Source organism: Xenopus laevis, chromosome 3L (genome assembly GCF_017654675.1).
Source record: "Xenopus laevis strain J_2021 chromosome 3L, Xenopus_laevis_v10.1, whole genome shotgun sequence".
Lineage (NCBI taxonomy): Eukaryota > Metazoa > Chordata > Amphibia > Anura > Pipidae > Xenopus > Xenopus laevis.
The window spans coordinates 42059577-42078921 of record NC_054375.1 but is presented as its reverse complement, the minus strand read 5'-3'; the positions used below and the strand labels follow the sequence as shown (position 1 = coordinate 42078921).

The 19345-nt window shown below is 34.6% G+C and overlaps 1 protein-coding gene across 3 annotated transcripts in view; it reads left to right on the top strand.

Annotated features, from left to right (window-relative positions):
- The window catches only part of LOC108710917 (teneurin-2), a 1136107-nt gene that overhangs the window by 109702 nt on the left and 1007060 nt on the right, over nt 1-19345 (top strand). For all 3 annotated transcript variants that reach the window (XM_041586173.1, XM_041586172.1, XM_041586171.1), the window contains exon 2: nt 3018-3301. In XM_041586173.1, the coding sequence (XP_041442107.1) occupies nt 3076-3301 (226 nt within the window). In that variant the 5' untranslated portion in view covers nt 3018-3075. The remainder of the gene's footprint in view (nt 1-3017; nt 3302-19345) is intronic.

Here is a 19345-nt window from a genome sequence, read left to right as displayed (position 1 = left end):
ATACAGGAGGTCCCCCATAGGCTAAAACACCACTTCGGCAGCTTTTAGGTGGCGAATGGTCGAAGTAGAAATTTTAAAGAGACAGTACTTCAAAAAAATTCAACCTTCGAATTTCGAAGTTTTTTCAACTTCAAATCGAAGTTGGACTTTTCGATGGTCGAAGTACCCAAAAATTACTTTGGAATTCGAAGTGTTACATACAATTCAGAATGGAATAACTACAATAAACAACTTCTATTACATGTATCCATTTATCTCTAATGCAAAATTACCAGGTTTTTAAAGTGAAATCAATACACTTTATTGTTTAGCATTTGCCCATAACTGTTTTTGGCCGCACCTCCATAAACCACTCCTTGACAAGGGAAACAACTGTATATTATTCTTAGCAATGGAAACAAGCGCCTGCATTGCTTAGAACTAAAACTGATTAAATGACTTGTAAATAAGAAGATAGCAATATGTATCCATTAAAGATATCAAGGCATGTCACATATTAATAATTTCTGAAAATAAAACCATGGTAGCGTGTTTAATAAATAACAAACCTAAAAAGGAATATCTAGTGCCAGAAAACTACCCAAGTGATTATAAAAGCAGATAAAAATAAAAACAATGTCAAAGGGGAAGGATGGAAGTGTTCCCAGAAATAAAACTGCAAATCTACAGTAATGATAATGGTAACAGCATGACACCTCTTTATATGGAAATAAACTGGCATTAAGCCCAGAAACCGGATCTTATCCCCTATTAAAATAAGTTGCCATAAAAATGCCACTGGGGTCCCAAAGCTGGCTTAAAATCTAAGGGCCGTATTACATTCACATGCACTAGGGTCAATTTCATAAAGAGTTAATTAACTAACCTGTATGCTTTTGAAATAGGGATGGAAAACCCAGTGTAAACCCACATATATAAAATGTCCTTTCAGAAAGTGCTCTTGTCAAAGTTGAGCTCAGGATCTCAGAGCTTCAAGGCAACATTTCTAGACCCCATCAAAAATTATATCTTTTTGTTTTCAACTACTGTTTTCATTGCATTGCATTTGTTGTAGTTATTACAGTTCCATACTATATAGAGATATATAAGGGACAAGGCTGAAGTGTGTGCCCTTTAGTGATTGTATTCTGATATTGAATTGCTGCTGGTCTTCGTGCTCTGAAACGGGGTGCAGAGTCCTGTGGCAATTATTTAGGAGGCAAAGGCAATGTGCAAATTGCCTTGGAGTTTTAAATAGCCACTACAGTAATTTTTTTAAGTAAAAGCCTGGACTATGTGCTAATTCTGTACATAACATTTTGATATATATATATATATATACAGTATATATATATATATATATATATATATATATATATACATACAGTATATATATATATATATATATATATATATATATATATATATATATATATATATATATATATATATATATATATATATATATATATATATATATACTTACAGAACTGAACACATTTATGGACTTCTCCTAGGGCTAGAGAAGGTGCAATGTTTTGTAGCAAAGTGAATTAGTGTGTTTAAGAGAGCTCAGCAATGACTGTTGGACCTTTTTATTTTCTCATGCATATCAAGCTCGGTGAATCTTGCTGAAAACAATGTCATTAAAGAACTTTATTATTTGTAGCTGCCCATTTAAAGCTTAGAGTGAAATAAAGTGATTTTTTTTTTCAATCTGTCACATAACTGTACTGTATCACTTCAACAAAAATATTCCAGTTATATAATGCATAACGATGCGCTTAGCAGCAAAAATAGATTGAGAACTTCTCAAGTACTCATTAAAAAGAGATAAAATGCTTTGGGAGACTTTCAATATACAACCTTGCTGGGCACTCCAGTGAAGATCAAATGTGACTCCAGCAGTTTTAATCTACTAATACTGCAAATTAAGAGCTCATCTAATACTAAGTATTTGGCTCATTTGCTAATCTCACATGCTCTCCTTACTGCTAAAAGCAAAACTGATACAAAAGACTTGTAATTAACATTGCACATTTAAGAATGCAATGCACATCTTTTGAACTGACCATATTTTAACTTTACAGACACTGAATGGCCCAAGATTTTATTTAATTATGCCATATAAAGTGCCTTGCAAGTGATCAAGCAGATAGTTAGTCTCTGTCACAAAGAGAAGAAAGGCATTTTTGCTTTACTTAATATTGCATACTGGACATAGGTTACATAGATTAAAAACAGGTCTAATTACACTTGGGAAATAAATAACTGTTAAGACTTGACTGGTGAACAAGCCGGATAGACCTATAAATAATGAACTTGCACATGGTCACCCACCTCTAGAATCTCCATAAATTTTAAACCTGTAAGACCAGTGCTAAAGTCATAGGGTCAAATTCACTAACTTCCGAAAATTTGTCAGCGTCGTTTTCGCTCTCAGCTCAACACTTCGCCAGGCGTAGATTCGCCAGGACAACGCTAATTCAGTAAAATCCGAAGTTGCGTCCAGGGCACTGGAGAAGTTTTGCTTTCATTACTGTGCCAAGCAAAGCGAAGTTGCGCTAGCGTAGGCTAATTTGCATACGGCAGGAAATACATTACACTACACAAGCCCTTAATAAAATAAAAAAAGTTATATTGCCCTACACATGAGCCCAGTGTATAGTTTATTTGCCATATGTTAGGAAATGTAGGGGGGAAGCCGGTTGCCCCAAAAAAATGTACAGTATTTTTCAGCCTATCACCGTGAAAAAGGAAATGGGGGCATTTTATGTAAAACCTATATACTGACAAAACCTAATTGAACCAATAGGGGCAAATAATCCACTAGATCTCATACTTCTCCATCAATTTCATAGTCGCTCCACAAATCTATTTTATTCTCATTCTGGTAACAGCACTGTGTTTATTTAGTTTTGATTCTAGTTCACATAGATTACATATGTGAGATTCTTCAGCTCCATCCTAAACTGTGCTAAATAATATTTTAGATAATCTTTAAATATATTGATATCTTACTATTATTCCATTTATAGGTTCAAGATTTTTTTCAAGGAATTCTAACTTTATTAAGTAACAGTAACTGAGGGCAAAATGGATATAAAAGATCGAAGACACAGATCTCTGACAAGAGGACGTTGTGGGAAAGAATGTAGATACACCAGCTCTTCATTGGATGGGGAGGAATGTAGAGTTCCTACTCAAAAGTCCTACAGCTCCAGTGAAACATTAAAGGCATATGATCATGAAAACAGAATGCATTATGGGAATCGTGTCTCTGAACTTGTTCACAGAGAGTCTGATGAATTTCCAAGACAAGGTATGTCTATAGCAAATGCTATAATGTTAATATGGAAAGTATATTTCTATACTGTAAAATAAATTGAAATTGGGGATGAAAATATTGTGTATAAGTGCTTGATTAACTTAACTAAGCCAAACTTGTAATTGCAAAAAGGCAAAGCCAAGTATTTGTTTTGTTAACTACTAACAATATAGATATATACAGAGAGAGCAAAAAAAGAAAGATTCCAAAACCAAAACTTTGACCTAAGCATCGTCCCAGGTTCCTTCTGTGTCCATTTCCACTTGAACATTTGCAACACAACAGTTAAGTACACCAGTTCAATAATCAGGGAAATTGACTATAACTATCAATACTAGAAAAGGATAGCCAAGAAGAGTATTGAACAAATGGAAATGAGGCAGTACTGGTACGTATGTGTAGGAGCAGGTACAAAATATTGGAGCTCAGTCTTGTGGGTTTTGAACCAAAATGAACATAAACTTCACATGCAGAATCAGCACCAATTGCTGTGAATTATAACCTATAACCTGTGAAATATAACCTTCCATATTTGTTCTCAAAAATAACATTGATTTGCCCCTTCGCATGTAAACTGGAAAACTGCATCCACCCTTTCTGTCTCAAAATAGACTTGCATTGTTTTCACAGAAACAGTGAAAAAAAATACTTTTTTTTTTCTAAATCGCCTGCTAATTTAGCATTTCATATGGCAACTTACTATGGCAACCTATAGTAGCTCTAATATTTTCTACATTCATGTATGATGCATTCATTGTATGTCAATTTTCTTCATATTTTCATGTATAATCTGAATATAATTAGAAAAAGTAGGTTTACCACAGTCAAAGGGACGATTATGTAAATTGTGGTGACGCAAATGTAAAGTGTGGTGTTCAGAACACAGCATATAACAATTTAACAACTGTGCCCAAACAAAAAAATGGTTCACACATAAAAGTTGCTCCCATTTAGACAATTGTCATCACAATATGAAAGGGTGCTGGGAGCTGCATCACCCACACTTAAAAATTCCACTTGAACCCTAAATGGGATATCTGCTTGGGTACTAACCCCTTCTCACTCCTTTGTGGAGCAAAGGCTATCCTAACTGGTTGTTCTGTCTGCTTTCCCACCTTGTGTGTTTCTTTTGGTTTCTTCTGAGTCTGGGGCTTCAGACTCCCAGCTTGCTTCCTTAGATGGTCTCATTGGCCAAAGAGGACCTCACTTGTTTCTGCGTTCCTTTTATACCCTTTGGATCCCTTCCGCTTTTAGATTTCCCTTGGAAGTCCTTTTTTCCAAATGGTGGTGACTTATCATAATTACACCCTGTAATATTAGCCAAAAGAAGACACAGACAATATGGTTCTATAAACTCTCCAAAAAAGAGCTTTAGAAAGAGTTCACAGCACCCAAGACAAGATAAGTGAATATTCAGAGAATATAGATTAAAAGTTAACATTTAATTGGTAAATGTAATATTGTATTTCTGTGGATTATAAATGACTAAAGTCAAATGTAATAAGTCGCAATGAAAAAATGATTTGCATAAATAAGAATAAAAATTCCCATTTCGCAATGTAATACTTTTCATTAGACTGTTATTACATTGCAAATTTTAATTGTACATTGCACACTTTTAAGTAGTGCTTGAAAGTGTAATCTTTTGGAGGAAAAGTAACAACTTTTTCAGTAAGAATTATTACATACACTGCACACTTATGCAAACAATAACATTCTCAATCTTTCTTCCACCATTGGAAGTGGTCGCTAAACAGTTTCCGGGTTCATAAAAGTTATATTAAATTTGCGCAAAGGCATACGTTTTATTACATTCACCCGTAACTTTTTTTTTTTTAATACTATTGGATTGTACATTCCTAAAACTTTCCATAACTTTGTTTTATGTAGTTACCAAATTTATATTATCCTGTGGATTAGAATTTAACAAATAATCTTGGCTTTGCACTTTCTAAACATTATGTTTTACACTTATGTTTCAGTGGCACAATAATTTAACAAAGTGTTACTTTGAATTACTATTATTTGGCCCCACATTTCACCCTGATAAATATTTCTTAAGCCAGTGAACCAATGGCATTATACCAGAATCTAATAGAGGGGTTGATGTTATGTGGCAGACATTATTATATGTATGGCATTATTGGCTCTTAAACCTTACTTTAATGGGTAAAGCACACTTCCTTATATTGTAGTAATTTTAAATTTTCTAATTCAGATTTAAGTTTTAATCTGATCTATAACCGCTGAGTTGCCAGTGTTCTTGTTTTGGGTGGTGCAGCCTTTTTCTTCAGAGAATTTAGGGATCCATTAAACATTATCTGTGTCTTCTTTTTGTTTTATTTCTATGTATACTATACTTTACTGTGTGAAGTGGACACTTTGTTTGCTTCAGTTGAGGCATTATTTATTTCTGCTCAATTGAAATAACCTAAATTAAAAACCTAAATTACATTGAAATAACCAAAATTAAAAACTTATCTTAAAATATGATCATCTAACACTTGTTGAATTATAATTAATGGTACATGTACACATAATATATTTAATTGTACTCATTTATTTGAGGAACAATTTAACCCTTGTTTTTAACTAGGTTAAATATCAGTTTGTCTGTGTCCTAGCAGCACATTCCTTTATTTATAATTCTGTGTGTTTCCTTCTTCAACAATATGTATCACCATGTGCTCTTTGCTATTTGTTGTGCATTTTACTGACTGAGCATAAAAATTATACACAGATGTTGTCAAGAGTGCCTTTGAAACATGGTTACTTCTCTTCTGAAAATCAAGGATTTTATGATATTGCATAAACTTATACATGTAAAAAAAAAGGATATCTCTGCAGAGGTTTGAATATTTAGCAAGCAGCATGTATCACTTGTATTTTAAATCAGTAATATTGTATAGAAATCTCCAGAGGATATCATTTTTCTTATGTAACTAAGTAGACCATTGACTTTTTTTTATTGTAAAAAATTATAATGTGGTAGTCAATATATTATCTGGAGTGAGAAAATCCTGCCAAGCTTCTATGTGCAATACAGCTGGAAAGATACTTTAGCTCTATAGAGGAACATTATTTTTGTTCATACAGTATGTCTTATTTTTTTTCACTTCCTAAATGTTCTTAAAATCTGTTAATATATAGGTGCTGCATTGTAAAACACTGTTTTTTGAACTACTAAATGAACTTATTTTACTACTCAGTGCCACATTACTTAGTTGATGAACTACAATACTAAAGGTTGACATACATCGGCCAATACTTTATGGGCAGAATGAATATAATGTAAGAGTGCCCATACACTTTTATGACTTTCTTTCTATTGTGGAAGCTAACAGCCCAAATGCTTGGTAGTGCAGGAGGCTTTTTATCTACTCACAACATGTTTTTGAGAAGATAAAGCTTACCTAGCACATGGTAACCACACTCGTGCCAGTGATACATCAGGTGATACGTTCTTATATTTGGCCCTGCTGAGTAGAATCCCTTAGTTTCATTAAAGGCAGCTTAAAATTTTTTTGCCAAGTTTCGCCACAAAAACTACACAATGCATGTATTTGTTTTGCATATACCTGCAGGGATGAGAAAAAATGGAGCATGGGGGGGAAATTATTTGAACTGTATTTTTATACTGTGGGGGTTAGCCCTAAGGCTACCTTTTTGTAAGAAGTTTAGAGCCTGAACCCAACTGTGTTTTGTCTCAAGTCTGGAATGTTAATATATTATTTATACAGAATTTTCTACTGTAAAATAACTATAATAACCATGAATAGCTATCTGGCAATAGAGAGAGGTTATTTAAAGAACACAAGTTTCTGAAATAATTCAGGTTATTTCTATGTACTTTACCACCACTGTTAAAATGACATTTATTTATGGTTCAGGATAGCAATAAAAGCAAAGTGTTATTTTAATACCCTCTCGTACAGTAAGATGAAGCGAGGTGCATGCAACGATTTGTTCTCAAAGTTTTTTACTGCTGTAACTCTGAGACTTTGCAAAACAAATCCATTGTCAAATTCAAATTTATTCTACACTTTTCTGTTGTCTAATAAAATGACAAAAAAAAGTCTGCATTACCCAAACATAATACCATACAGTTTAATAAAGGAAATGTGGTTAATGTGGTCAACACCTCCAACTCTTCAAATAATTGAAGAACTAGCCAATTGATAAATACGGTTCTAACAATCACATAGGAATGAACAGAATATTGGTTCTAAGAATCACAAAGGAATGAACAGAATATTGGTGAGTTATTTATAAAGTTCAAAGCTCACATTTTCATAAAACTGCCGGTAAGTGTATATTAAATCTTCATACCTAAGGTATGATTACCCCAAACTAATCTTAATCATTAGTGATGGGCGAATTTATTTACCAGGCGCGAATTCGCGCGATTCGCCGCCAGCGAATAAATTCGCAAAATGCCCGCGAAAATTCGCGGCGTCAAAAAAAAATTTCCGAAAAACCAGGCGCCGGTGTCAAAAACAGGCGCCAGTGTCAAAAACGCGATGCCGGCACCGTTTCACGAATTTATCCTCATAAATTGGACTGAACAGGCTTTTGTAACTAAGAAAATCTGTTACCCAGAAGTAGATTATAAAAATATCACATCTTTTTTTCCCCTAAACAAGCTTGTTCAGGGCTCCTTTCCAACCATGATTCATCAATATACAGTACATGTACTGGTGATTTTCTTCACTAGAGTGTGGCATCATACCAGTAATAACCAGTACTGGTGACCCTAGGAGTAATAATACTATATTAATATTACCAAGAGGAAAGATGGATGCATAGAAGAAAAATATATTTTCCTTGAATTGCAAGTACAAATACTTTTTGATATTGGCATCTCTAGTTTAACATTTTGATTGCTAACTTTTCTGCCATGCTGAGATTAATTTTCACACTGGCACAAGTTTCTCTAGGGGCTTTACAATAATTAAATTTTTTATCCCATGGTATTTCATGCTAGTGTTCAACACAGAGCATGTCAAAAATGTTTAAATCCAGAAATCTTACTATTTCCTTTAATAACTGTTTGGTAATTTACAGTCCACATAAGGAGGATGTTGTGTGCTCATGTGCGTATGTGTGCAATGTAATTAGCATTATTTGCCAAGGGAATATATTTTTTTAGTATTACTTAATGATATACCAAAGGTGTCCATATACATGCTTATAAAAGATGCCAACTTTACCCCTTCAGACCAGTCAGCAGTTTATTGGACCATATATGGGCCCCTTCCTGACAGTCTGTCCCATATAACCAATATAACATTTCTTCTTTCCCAATATCTGTTGGAAAAGGACTGTGCATCAGTGCATTGGTACATTCCTCATCTGATGGGTCTTACAATTATGATATTATCCCCAGACCAAATGATTGGATCATCCTACTACACTAATTATATCCTCTTATTTAGCAATCTTGCCACATTGGGTGAATCTTTAGGTATATGCCCATCTTTAGTAACAGTTTCAGTGGCAGGGAAAGGTTGCAATTGCTAATATAGTTTTGTTCTGCATATAGATGCAACAGATGAGAAGAAAATGCCACTGTTATAAAGCTCTTGTTTGACCACTGCTTGTCCACTGGAAAAACAATTAAACACAAATACAAGAATTCAACCTTAAAAAATATGAAGTAAGGATTTTCCCAAATGAGGTACAGAATGTTTAATCTAGGAAAAATAACAACAATTAATAGATATAGTCCAATGTCAATATAGGAATTCATTAAGGGAACACTTTCAGTTCATTGCTTAGAAAATAGGTTTACATACCAGAATTTTTTTTCTGGCTTAATTATATGATCAGTGTTATGGAAATATGTTTTTATTGAAGTAATGCCAGTTTCACAAATCCAAGTCATGATTACATGTTTTAGCTTCTGAATCTGTCCAAAGATACTAATCCAGGTGAAAATCTGAATTGACTTGATATTAAATACCTTCACACCCATGTTGCGTTACTGAATGTTGACTATAGTCGTTCCATATAAATCAGGTCCTTGTAAGGACTTCTATGATAGTAATTGCCCAGTTTAGTTAAAAAAAAATCTAAAGCGTTAGATTAAAGTACATTGAGTAATTATTATTGGCAATAGTAGAGTTGTGTTAACTCTGTACCCAGAACCTGAAAAGCCAAAATGTTAACATCATAATACATCATAATACAAAGTGTTCCTCATTAGGATGTGAAGGTTAACACATTTAAGGTGATTTCTTGCTGTACTTTTTAAAGTATTTTCTTAATTGCTCCTGATTGCTTTATAGATTTCAAGCTAATTGCAATGGTACCAATCATTATAACTCAAAAGTTATTGCTTTTTAAATGAATTGACCTATCCCTGCTAAATATGTACATGTCTCTTTATAATGGAGAAATTAACACATCATAATGTAATGCTCTGTAGGGAGATTTGCATTCGGACATGAGCTTCTGATTCAAGTCAAACTAATCTCTAATGGTTAATTTAAAGGTTTTTAATTGACCTAACCATGGTAAGAGACTAGTAGTGCATTAATAAATTAAGCCATCAACTCTATATTGTTTAGAAACTGTTTGCACTGTAGTACATAGATGGCTGAATCATTACTGCTGGTAAGTTCAGGAGTATAGAGGGCCCACAAGGGGACAAACTTCAATTCACGTTATATAAATATAAACAAGGGGCAATTCAGCAGGTTTAAAAGATTAAGAACACTGTAAATGTGCACCTTAAAACTGTATGCCCCAGACAATCTGAGGCACATGTATTAAAAATTTGCTGGAAATGTCAAGGTCAAGAACATTTTTTTAACTAATTGCATCTTTACCAGCAATGTGTTTTGTTCTGGGTTTTTTTCCTGTGACTTTGGGCATATGATTTAAAAAATCTTAAGCAGGTGAATCATATTTGCATAAAGTTGTTGCAATAATTCAGCCCTGAATCATTTCCCCATGCTTTTTCAATCAATCTGATAAATTCCACACTATTTGATAAATTGTGTGCCAAATTGCAAAACGTCTGATACTTCTGTGGCTTCTCAATGGGCTTTAGTGGTGTCATTTAAATGTTACATAGTTATATTGGGTTGAAAAAAGACAAAGTCCATCAAGTTCATCCCCTCCAAATGAAAACCCAGCATCCATACACACACCCCTCTCTACTTTTAATTAAATTCTATATATCCATATCTATACTAACTATAGAGCTTAGTATCACAATAGCCTTTGATATTATGTCTGTCCAAAAAATCGTCCAAGCCATTCTTAAAGGCATTAACTGAATCAGCCATCACAACATCACCCGGCAGTGTATTCCACAACCTCACTATCCTGACTGTGGAGAACCACCTACGTTGCTTCAAATAAAAGTTCTTTTCTTCTAGTCTAAAGGGGTGGCCTCTGGTACAGTGATCCACTTTATGGGTAAAAAGGTCCCCTGCTATTTGTCTATAATGTCCTCTAATGTACTTGTAAAGTGTAATCATGTCCCCACGCAAGCACCTTTTTTCCAGAGAAAACAACCCCAACCCTGACAGTCTACCCTCATAATTTAAGTCTTCCATCCCTCTAACCAGTTTAGTTGCACTTAGTCTCTACCAGGGACCTATAAAGAGGCATAATTATGTTTTCATCCCTTGAGTTAATGCCCTTTTTTATGCAAGACAGAACTTTATTTGCTTTAGTAGCAATAACAGTCCTTTTGCAAAGGGAAGAGTAGTTTTGCCATTTCAACAGATTTCCTGAACAAATGACTACAACGCTCTCACCACATAACTTGGATTTTGTAGTATGATAAAGTTGCAAAATATGTTAAGATTTATTTCATGAACTGATTAAGTCTTTGTAGAGAAGAAACTATAGTGACAGTCACTTTGTAAAAGCAAATGTGACCATCATTTATTGAATAGTAATCCCTTTAGCTAAAAAGGGCAAACATGGTTTCTTTTATTGCTTTAGGTTTTCTAAAGATCCTTGGTGATGCAATGCAAGGTACTGTGGCAAATAATTTTTCAATATAGTTTATGTAAATCATAACAGTACTATTATACAGTTATCATCTGAACTGCTCAGCCAGCTTTTTTGGGCATAGTTTGTAATTTGTTTTGGTCTTTATAGAGTAACTGTATTTATATCTCTGTAAAGTGCTATTTAACACTACAGCCAAAAATGCTACATGATAATAGTGTCCCTGTTATCTCTAGAGACCAGTCCTAGTTCTTTAATCATACAAACCATTGCCAATCTCATGCCTTACAGATTATTCATTCTTCTCAAATCACACGTTCCTTAACTGCTTGGTATCAAACAAGTTACTGTAGCTTATTTTCCACTAACCAAACTACCTAGCATTTTTTAAGCATGAGCTTTAATACATTTTTATATGCTGGTAAATGTCCATAAAATAATATATATATATATTATAAAATATAATGTATATATTATATTTCTTATATTCATATGTAACCAATATTTGGTGTAAACATGAAAGAAAAATATGAACATAAATACATAAATACAATAACAAAATGGGTTGCAGTGAAAAACAGATGTTTTCAAACCAATTAAAAATACAGGTTCTTCTGAAGAACAATACCCCATGTATAGGAGTGCATAATGACACTAGAGCCAAAGTACAGGGTATACATCAAAATATATGGGCTCATATTCTATACTATATAAATAGCTTTTACCTCAAAACATGCCTACGAAGTATAGTATGTAGTATGTCTAACGTTATGTCTTACATGATTTCTTTCACTAGTATTTTTTTTAAATCACACTTCAATCATAATCTTTTTAGTTGAGCGTCACTGGTTACATAGTTAGTTACATAGTTAAATTGGGTTGAAAAAAGACAAAGTCCATCAAGTTCAACCCCTCCAAATGAAAACCCAGCATCCATACAGACACCCCTCCCTAATGGAGGCTTCACAGCACTTTTGCTTTCTACTATAACCCATACACCCATTACAAAAGAAAATCTATGACATAATGATTGGTAACAAAGAGTAAAGTATATGTGTATATATATTTCACCCAACTTACATTTGTTCTATGGATTGATCAGACCTCATGTTTAATCAAAGGGACCTATTGGTCAACTATCTATGACCCCAGTACAAGACTAATAAGTCTCCATAATCTAACAAATGCTTTTGGCAGTCAAACCATTTTTATTTGAAGCAAAATGGCTATGCTAATGACACATTAAAACAGCCCAAGCTGTCAGGACACTTCATCAACTAAATCTACTATTAAAAATGCTAAAGCCCTCCACCTATCACAGATCCAGGTGGCCCTATTGAAGTAGCACACTATATTATTTAGTCATATACTTCAGAATCATAAAATCGGCTTTACACAGCTTTAAACATAAACCAGGTTTTCTTGAGTGCTTTGTACAATAATATTCTTACATACTTTCAACAATTCCCGGGAAAGCACTTTCAGAGATTCATTCATATCAGTCCCTGATCCAGTAAAACTAAGGCCCCTATCACATTCACACACATTTTGCTCAGTTTAATAAGTTATCCTGCCTGTTTGCTTTTGGAAAGTTGGATGAAACCCACTTAACCACGGGGAGAACATCTTGCAGATAAAGAAGGCTTTCCTTTACGAACTACTGTACAGCACCAGCTTTCTAACTTCAACCTATTGTACCATATGCACCTTATGTAAATTTATCAGAATAGGTACTTTTGTGTCACGGAGTGCTTCTACTATACACTGTTATTTGAACCACTTTCTTATAAAGGTGGATTGTGTACTGTACATGTACCGAATATACAGGTATGGGACCTGTTATCCAGAATGCTTGGGACCTGGGTTTTTTTGGATGAGTCTTTCCATAATTTGTATCCTCTAGGGATGCACCGAATCCACTATTTTGGATTCGGCCGAACCCCCGAATCCTTCGCAAAGGATTCGGCCGAATACCGAACCGAATCCGAACCCTAATTTGCATATGCAAATTAGGGGTGGGAAGGGGAATTTTTTTTTACTTCCTTGTTTTGTGTCAAAAAGTCACGCGATTTCCCTCGCCACCCCTAATTTGCATATGCAAATTAGGATTCGGATTCGGTTCGGCCAGGCACAAGGATTCGGCCGAATCCTAATCCTGCTGAAAAAGGCCGAATCCTGCCCGAATCCCGAACCGAATCCTGGATTCGGTGCATCCCTAGTATCCTCATACCTTAAGTCTATTAATTAAACTCAATAGGTTGGTTTTGCTTCTAATAAGGATTAATTATATCTTAGTTCGGATCAAGTGCAAACTACTGTTTTATTATTACAGTGAAAAAGAAAAGTTTTAAAACTTGAATTATTTAATTAAATTGGGGTCTATGGAAGCTGGCCTTCCCGTGGCTTTCTGGGTAATGGGTTTCCGGATAGTGGAGTCCATACTGTATATAAAACATACTTTTTATACACTTTTTAAATGAATACAACCTTTGTCTTTTAACACTATGAAAAGACAGTTTCTTTGTGTAATTATTGACACAGAAGCAACAAAATCATGCTATCAACAGGAATTTAAGGAGTTAATCTTATTAGTTGAAACAATTCTGATAGAGGAAGCAAACAAACAAAAAAAAAACATATGGATGACCCATTGAACATCCTTAAACTTTTCACCACCCTGGACATTTTGCACCAGGAACTGATGATCTGTCCAAAGTAAATAAATAAATAAATAAAAATATAAATATATAAATAAGACTTAAGCCTAGGTCATTAAACTCTCTTTAAACCCTTGTAGCTGTCTGAGCCTTTCTGGAATGCAAGAGTATGTACAAAACACAATTCCTCAAATAGGAGACGTGGTTGTTTACATGTTTACTTTGTGAATTTACTCCTTGGACAGTCTGCTCCCTCAAAATATTGCAGAACTCTCTACGGTCATTTTCTAGGTGGTTTTGCAGCACTGGAATGCGCTTGCTCAGCAGCTTTAAGAATTGATTTGCTGGCAATTCAATTATTTATCTGCCAACATAAAGGACATATTTGCCTTATATGCTTGTAATGCATAGGGTTAAAGCCATGATCATGAAGTTCAGAAATGAAAAGATATATTTGTAAGTGCAATAGAATTGACTACATGTTTGTATCATGCTGCAGTATTCTATTTAATATCACTGTTAATAGTAACACCCTGCTGTGATTCACAGGACATGGAATAGAAGAATGAATGCTGAATAGTGATGGGCGAATTTGGAGCGTTTCGCTTCGGCGAAAAATTTGTGAATTTCCTTCAAAATCCGCGAAATGGTGAGAAATTTGTGAAACTGCACCGGCGTCTCGCTTTTGACCCCGGCGAATTTTCACGGTCAAATTTTCGCAGCGGGTTATTCACTGGCGGTGAATCGCGGGAATTCACGGGAAAAAACACCTGCCGAATAATTTTGCCCCTCACTAATGATGAATGTTGATTGATTTAAAATCCACTATAGCTAGCTGTCATATGAAAAGCTGTAGCATTTTGTATTTATCAAATCCTGCAAAATAACTGGAGTTTCACAATTCCAGAAACACATAGTTTACACTGATCTGTCACAGTAAGGTCAGACCTTGCCGCACCATTCACTTACACCACTAAAACATCTTATTACCAACAAACATGTCCAGACTAGATGACATTAACAACAACTAGATGTCACAGCCGGAAAAAGGGATAAATACTTTCAGGCATCATGAACAATAATGATTGGCAAATATTAATTACTTAGCAGCTTTGCCATTTTATTGTTGACATATGAATGAAGCCAGGGGCGTTTCGGGCAGAGTTTGCAATGCTGCCGCGCATCACCCTAACCTTAATACCTGAAGGGGGGTCCAGTGGAGTCCGCGTGGATAGCGAAGTTGCTCTCTCTGCACTAGAATAGTCAAATTTACAGTTTAAAAACCAGAAATTCGGCTCTTTAAGTTACTAGGAGCTTTTGTTAATGTCTGCAGAGCTGCTACCTGAGGCAAGGTGCTCACCTTGCCTCATGGCTGAAATACCCCTGAATGAACCTAAAAGGCAATATGCGGAGACACCTTCTCCCACCCAAGCAGACTGGCTGCATTATTGGAATTAAAGGGGTAGTTCACCTTTAAGTTAATGCTTAGTATGTTATAGCTAATTCCAAGCAACGTTACCTCTGATCTTCATTATTTATTTTTTTTAATTTTGTCTTCTTCTTCTGTGTTTTGACAACTTTCAAATGGGGGTCACTGACCCCATATAAAAAGTATATAATGCAAACATTTCACCAACAAACTGTACAACAAAATGTGAGAAAGATATTATCAATTGAAGCCATTACCTGACATGGTGGCAAAGTTCTTTTTACTTAGATTTTTTAGTCCAAGCATAATAAAAGGTCTGTGCTTTGCTATAACAGACACAGGTTGACCAGTAAATTGTTTCTTTTAAATGATTTTTACTGCATTTGAATAAGTAAGACTGCATAAGAGGTCCCTTCTCTCTTTGTGGGACTGATATTCTAACCTTAGCATGCAGTGAGCAAGCTGAGTGCTTTATTAGCTTTTGATATGCCCACAACTCTCTATAAAGACAGGGTTATGTTAAGTTTCTTACTTAAATATTCTATATAAACAGCTCCAACAGTAGAGGTTACAGGTGTAGATAGAACAGTGTGAGCGAGAACTAGAAACTAGGTACATGAGTCAGACAGAGAAAAGATAGAATGGGCAGGTAAATGCTATGACTAGGAGAATAGTGGAAGAAGCATTCAGTGGATATTCCACCAGTTAGGGACACAAAAGATAGAATAGGGTTTTTAGGTAGTTTTTAGGCTTTGGGCTGTGTCCACCTAGAGAACGTCCTGTTAGGAGGGGCAAGGTAGCATGTGAATATGTGTTGAACTTAGCAGAAAATGATCTACTTTCATATATCTTATTGAATATTGGAGTGTGGTGATTGGTCTGGGAGTACTGTCATGACTGGATGTATGTATGCCCTGGTGTGTCTGCCAGAAAATAAATTGTAGAGGTTGGAGAACGAGTCAAGGGTGTGGTGATTTTTTTTTTTTTTGTGTAACATCTCTCTGTCCTTCCAACAAGCTTGTAAGTAGCTTTATATTTTTTCATAAGCTGAAATATTTGTTTCATAATATGAAAATTTGTTACTTAACATTAGACGTCTCCATTTATCTTGACCATATGATGATGACTGTTTCATAAATTCTCAGCCAATTCAATGTGTGATTACAGAATCTGAAAGGGCATATCTCCCCTTGCTAATCTGGACTACTTAGGTTAAAAGGGTCACACATTCACAGATTTTGTGCTTTCTTTGACTTGGTTACCACATTGCTTAAGTCTAAGTCTAGATAACTGAAATCGCCCATCACACTAGTTTTGACATTTCTTCTCTTTGTAATAGAAGATGCGCCTAAATCTCTTCACATATTAGGTGGATGTGTGGAGCAATTGTAAGACAATTGCATTTTTTTTAGCTATGGACTATGCCACTAAAAGGAATAAAGTATATAATGTATGTGTATAGTTGAATATGTATTTATGCATGTAGATCTGTACTTATTTGTAATTACTATACTTGGGTTACACTTGAAGTGTATTTTTCTAGATACCCCTTAATTCAAAAATAGATACCTCTTTATTCAAGGTTATATATCGGCTTTCCTCCTGACATTTCTCATTTTTCATCCAAAATTCCCTGCATGGCTTCTTTATTTCAGACAGGGATCCATCAGCAATGTTTGCTTTGGTAGCTGCAGGTGATTCCAGGGGTTTTGACCTCTGTGTTCTCCCGGAGAACACCGCCACAATGTATATCATGTGCCATTATACTAGCATAACAGAAAATATTATTTTATTCTAATAAAAGGGTGCCATTATGAGATGACAGTATCAACACTTTGTTGCATATTCATATTAAGTATTCAACCATCTGTCCTTTATTATTATTTTTATCTTTAATATATCCTCAGCATGTTACTCAGTGCTTTACACAGATGGTTGGTCAGGTATGATATTTTTTTGCCCATGGTAGTCATGCCAAAAAAGTGAACAACATGTAAACATCTTTTAAAGATCTCTATGATAGTGTGAATATTCATCACTCAATTTATTTTGCCAAGTATAAAATGCCATATTTTTAAGAAAATAGAAGAGAATCATCCATAAGAACATTTAGCATAAGTATCAGAATATCTTGGTCACAACAACGTCAAGCTTAACACCAAGAATGCACAGAAGCAAGGACAGCTTATGCCATGACCTATTTCACATGGCAAGAGGAACAGCGACACACAAGGTTTTATATAAAGTATTTATGTGGATGCATCAATTGAAGGCTGCAAACAGACAAACCACTGACAGGTTAATTAGCACCACTTGTGTGGTTTAGAAAACAGAGATGCATTTAAATTTGTGTACTTTCCTGTAGTCAATCACTTCAACATTACTGACTCCGAGTGCTAACATTTTGGTTTAGCTTTTGATGGGAATGACAAAATAACAAATGTCACAACCTAATTCCCGAAAGAAATGCTGTTCTTAAGGGAAAAAGATAGAATCATCTTTTGACTTTTGAAATTCAGCAACATAATAATAACAAAACGGCATAGAAAACCATCAAAGTTTCTTTGTGTTGTTCCTGCATCTTCAAACTCGGAAAGAGATTAAACTGTTTAAATGGTTGGAACTAGGGGTAGGCAGCAAAAGTAGGTAGCAAAGGTTCAACTGAGTGGTGGTTCACAATTAAATTGGGAGCTATAAGCTGGGAGGGAGTTAGCAGAGAGCAGCAGGGGGTGTGTTTTATGTGCGGCAATACATTGTGCATAGCAAGTGTGTGGGGAGGGGATGGTTGCAGTGGTGGCAAGTGATGGGTTGGGGGTGCTCAGGCAGGATGGCAGCAACAAGTAATATTGCCTTGAGTCTATACCACTTGACCCAAATGTCTGATTTGAAATGCAACATGTGTTAAGCCAAAATGATCAACTGACATTCAAAATTCCACAGAAAATTCCACCCACTTTCATATAATTCCTGTCCATTTTTGGGTCCACAAATCAAGCTGAGTATATATAGTTTATCTAAAAAGTTATTATCCTTTTATTTATATAGCTGCTTTACATGCATTTTACATCATTAATTTGGTCCAAAGTTTTGCCACTGCCATTTGGAGACTGATATATTAATTTTAGAGATTGTGGGGGAAAAAAACACAACACTGCTCACATGACTTTTTTTATTTTTTTTTAATAGAATTGAGTTATTTTCCTAGTTTAGTTATAGAAAAAAAAACAATCACAAAGACAAAAAATACAAGTATTAATTTTCAAATCTTTACTGCTTTAAGAACTACAAAAAAAGAGGTAACACTAACAGATTTTGTACGTTATTTATTGGGTTATTTACTAAACCTTGGTTTTATTTCTGGTCAGGGTTTTTTGGGCAAAAACTACATTTTTTTTTGCACAAAAATTAGATTGGATTAGACCATCTCAAACCTGTCAAGGTCATGTATAAGTCAACAGGAGATGTTCCTTTTAAAATTTGAAGATATTGTGATCTGCGCTAAATTTCATCCGACAATCCAAAAAAACATTGGGGGAAAAAAAGAGTGATTTGGGTGATCTTTCTCTTGATTTTATCCAGATTTTATTCAAGTTATTTTAGTGACAAATAAGATAAAATTGTGGATGTGATTTTGGACGAGCTTGGTTTAATAAAAATGAGATGAATTAAGTTTTAGTAAATAGTAAAATTAAGTTTTCAGTCGTTTATATTCAAGATCATCTTTTCCCTTTTCAAAAACTCACAGAAAAATGTCATCTCAAATTTTTAAACATTTGCCCTTTGATGTGCTCTATTGATAATAAAAGCTAACAAATATATTTATTAGGTATATCATCCTTCATTAATTTTTTATCTTGAATACCTGTAAATACTTCTTTATTCTGGGTTTGGATTACTATAATTTAGTAACCAAAAAACAAAATAGATGTTCAGTGAGAAACAGCAATTACTGTTTGTACAAATTTGCAGTTGCCAAATTACACC